This window comes from Amphimedon queenslandica, unplaced genomic scaffold, assembly GCF_000090795.2.
Source record: "Amphimedon queenslandica unplaced genomic scaffold, v1.1 AMPQUscaffold_5064_Cont22961, whole genome shotgun sequence".
NCBI lineage: Eukaryota > Metazoa > Porifera > Demospongiae > Haplosclerida > Niphatidae > Amphimedon > Amphimedon queenslandica.
Genome location: NW_003554628.1, coordinates 1 through 1,621, shown reverse-complemented (window position 1 = coordinate 1,621; position 1,621 = coordinate 1). Strand labels below are relative to the sequence as shown.

At 34.4% G+C, this 1,621-nt stretch overlaps 1 protein-coding gene across 1 annotated transcript; it reads right to left on the bottom strand.

Annotated features, from left to right (window-relative positions):
* Positions 1-71: 71 nt before the first annotated feature.
* LOC105316105 (uncharacterized) lies at positions 72-716 on the bottom strand (the record flags this gene model as incomplete). The annotated part of the gene is made up of 1 exon (XM_011410912.1): positions 72-716. A coding segment is annotated over exon 1 (645 nt), but the record flags the coding sequence as incomplete, so codon positions are not given.
* Positions 717-1,621: the final 905 nt, after the last annotated feature.

Sequence of the window (1,621 nt, the reverse complement as noted above, 5' to 3'; positions counted from 1 at the left end):
AGTAGCTCCTTGAGCTTTTCATTATCTTTTTGTTGGATGTAATCGGTCTTTGCTACCATTAGATTTTTTACTTTTTTTGGTTGCAATTGAAAGATGTAGTCAAGGATTGCTCTACGTACGTTTTGGCTGATTTTTATTGCAGCATCCTGAATGGCCAGACAGTCGATCATGAATATTTGTGGTGAATATGTTAGTTTCTTATCAGAACATTTGCAAAGCTCTGATATTGTGTTACGTTTTATTTGCTCGACATCAATACGTTGCCTCTTTCTCAGTGCTTTTGAATCTTCATCTGTTTTGAATTCAGTCATTACAATAATGACATTGCTTTCAAACAGATCGGGAAAGAGCCTACTGTAATATTTCAAAGTTGCTCTGTATTGTGCATCAATTTTAGCATTGAACTTAACAATGAGAATACAAGCTTTGATTTCTTCACACTCATTCAACTTTTTGATAATATCAATCATGTGAGATAGATCTTTTTCAGCACTTTCATTCAACCCCGGGGTATCGATTATTTGAAGGAAGACGTCTCTACCACCTTCAATTTGGACTTTCTTGTCCACAACTTTTACATCTTGTGTCATCGGCGTATTGTCTGTGGCTATTGGAAAGGTTTGGTTGTCATACATGTGTGCCTCGTCTGGATTTATAAGGTAATTTCCAAAGGTGCTCTTTCCCATTCCAGTGGATCCTATAAGTAGAACAGGCATGACTGGATGTAGTACCGTATGATGGAAATGAAATTGCCTGAGCTGTGCAGCTTGTTTTATAGTAACATAGACTCTAGGTGGCGTGATAGTGGTGTGATGGTGTGATGATGTGATATTGTATTGCTAGCAATGAAACGTCTCATTTAGCAGCAAGTACTACTGATATACATGTACTTCATTAACTCTGTTTTTATAAACACTCATAGGTTACGTTCCACACTACACTCCTACATCAGCAGTTTATTTGTTTGCATTTTAAAATTAAAATTTAAAAGTCATTTGTGTTTATTAATGCTTACCTGTTCACAATAGTTGAAATCTGTACCACAAAAGAGCTTGTTAACTCTCAGGCTTGTATTAAAAATACTGGTGAAAGCCATAGATCTATTTCATGACTAAGCTGTTTTTGCTCCTAATTCAGTTTTATATCATTTTCTGATGCATGCTATTGCTCTTATAAGGCCTTTTCACATTGGCACAGTTTTCAAAGCACTTTGTTGATATAAAAACTGTTGCTGTGATAAAAACTAATAAAGAAGTTCAATTAAATACCATGGAAACCAATTGATAGTTGCTATGACAATTGACCACGTGTTTACTTTATACAATTACGTTAAAGCCTGGGAATACAAAGAATAGTACTGGCACAGCAACCTATTTTATTATGTACATACTATTATTGAAAGAGCTATCTGCTTTGGTGACAGTTAGAGCAAGTTTATTTTAAGCAATGTCAATGACATTGAATGGTAATTAAAGCTATTTTGTTGACAGTGCATTATGTATAAGTTCACTGAAAGCAGAAAGGGTGCTTATTTCAAGTTTTTTAAGCATTGCTACATTAATCCTCATTTCAAGAATAATTTTGAGAATAATAGCAATCAACTGAAAAGAATAATTCAACA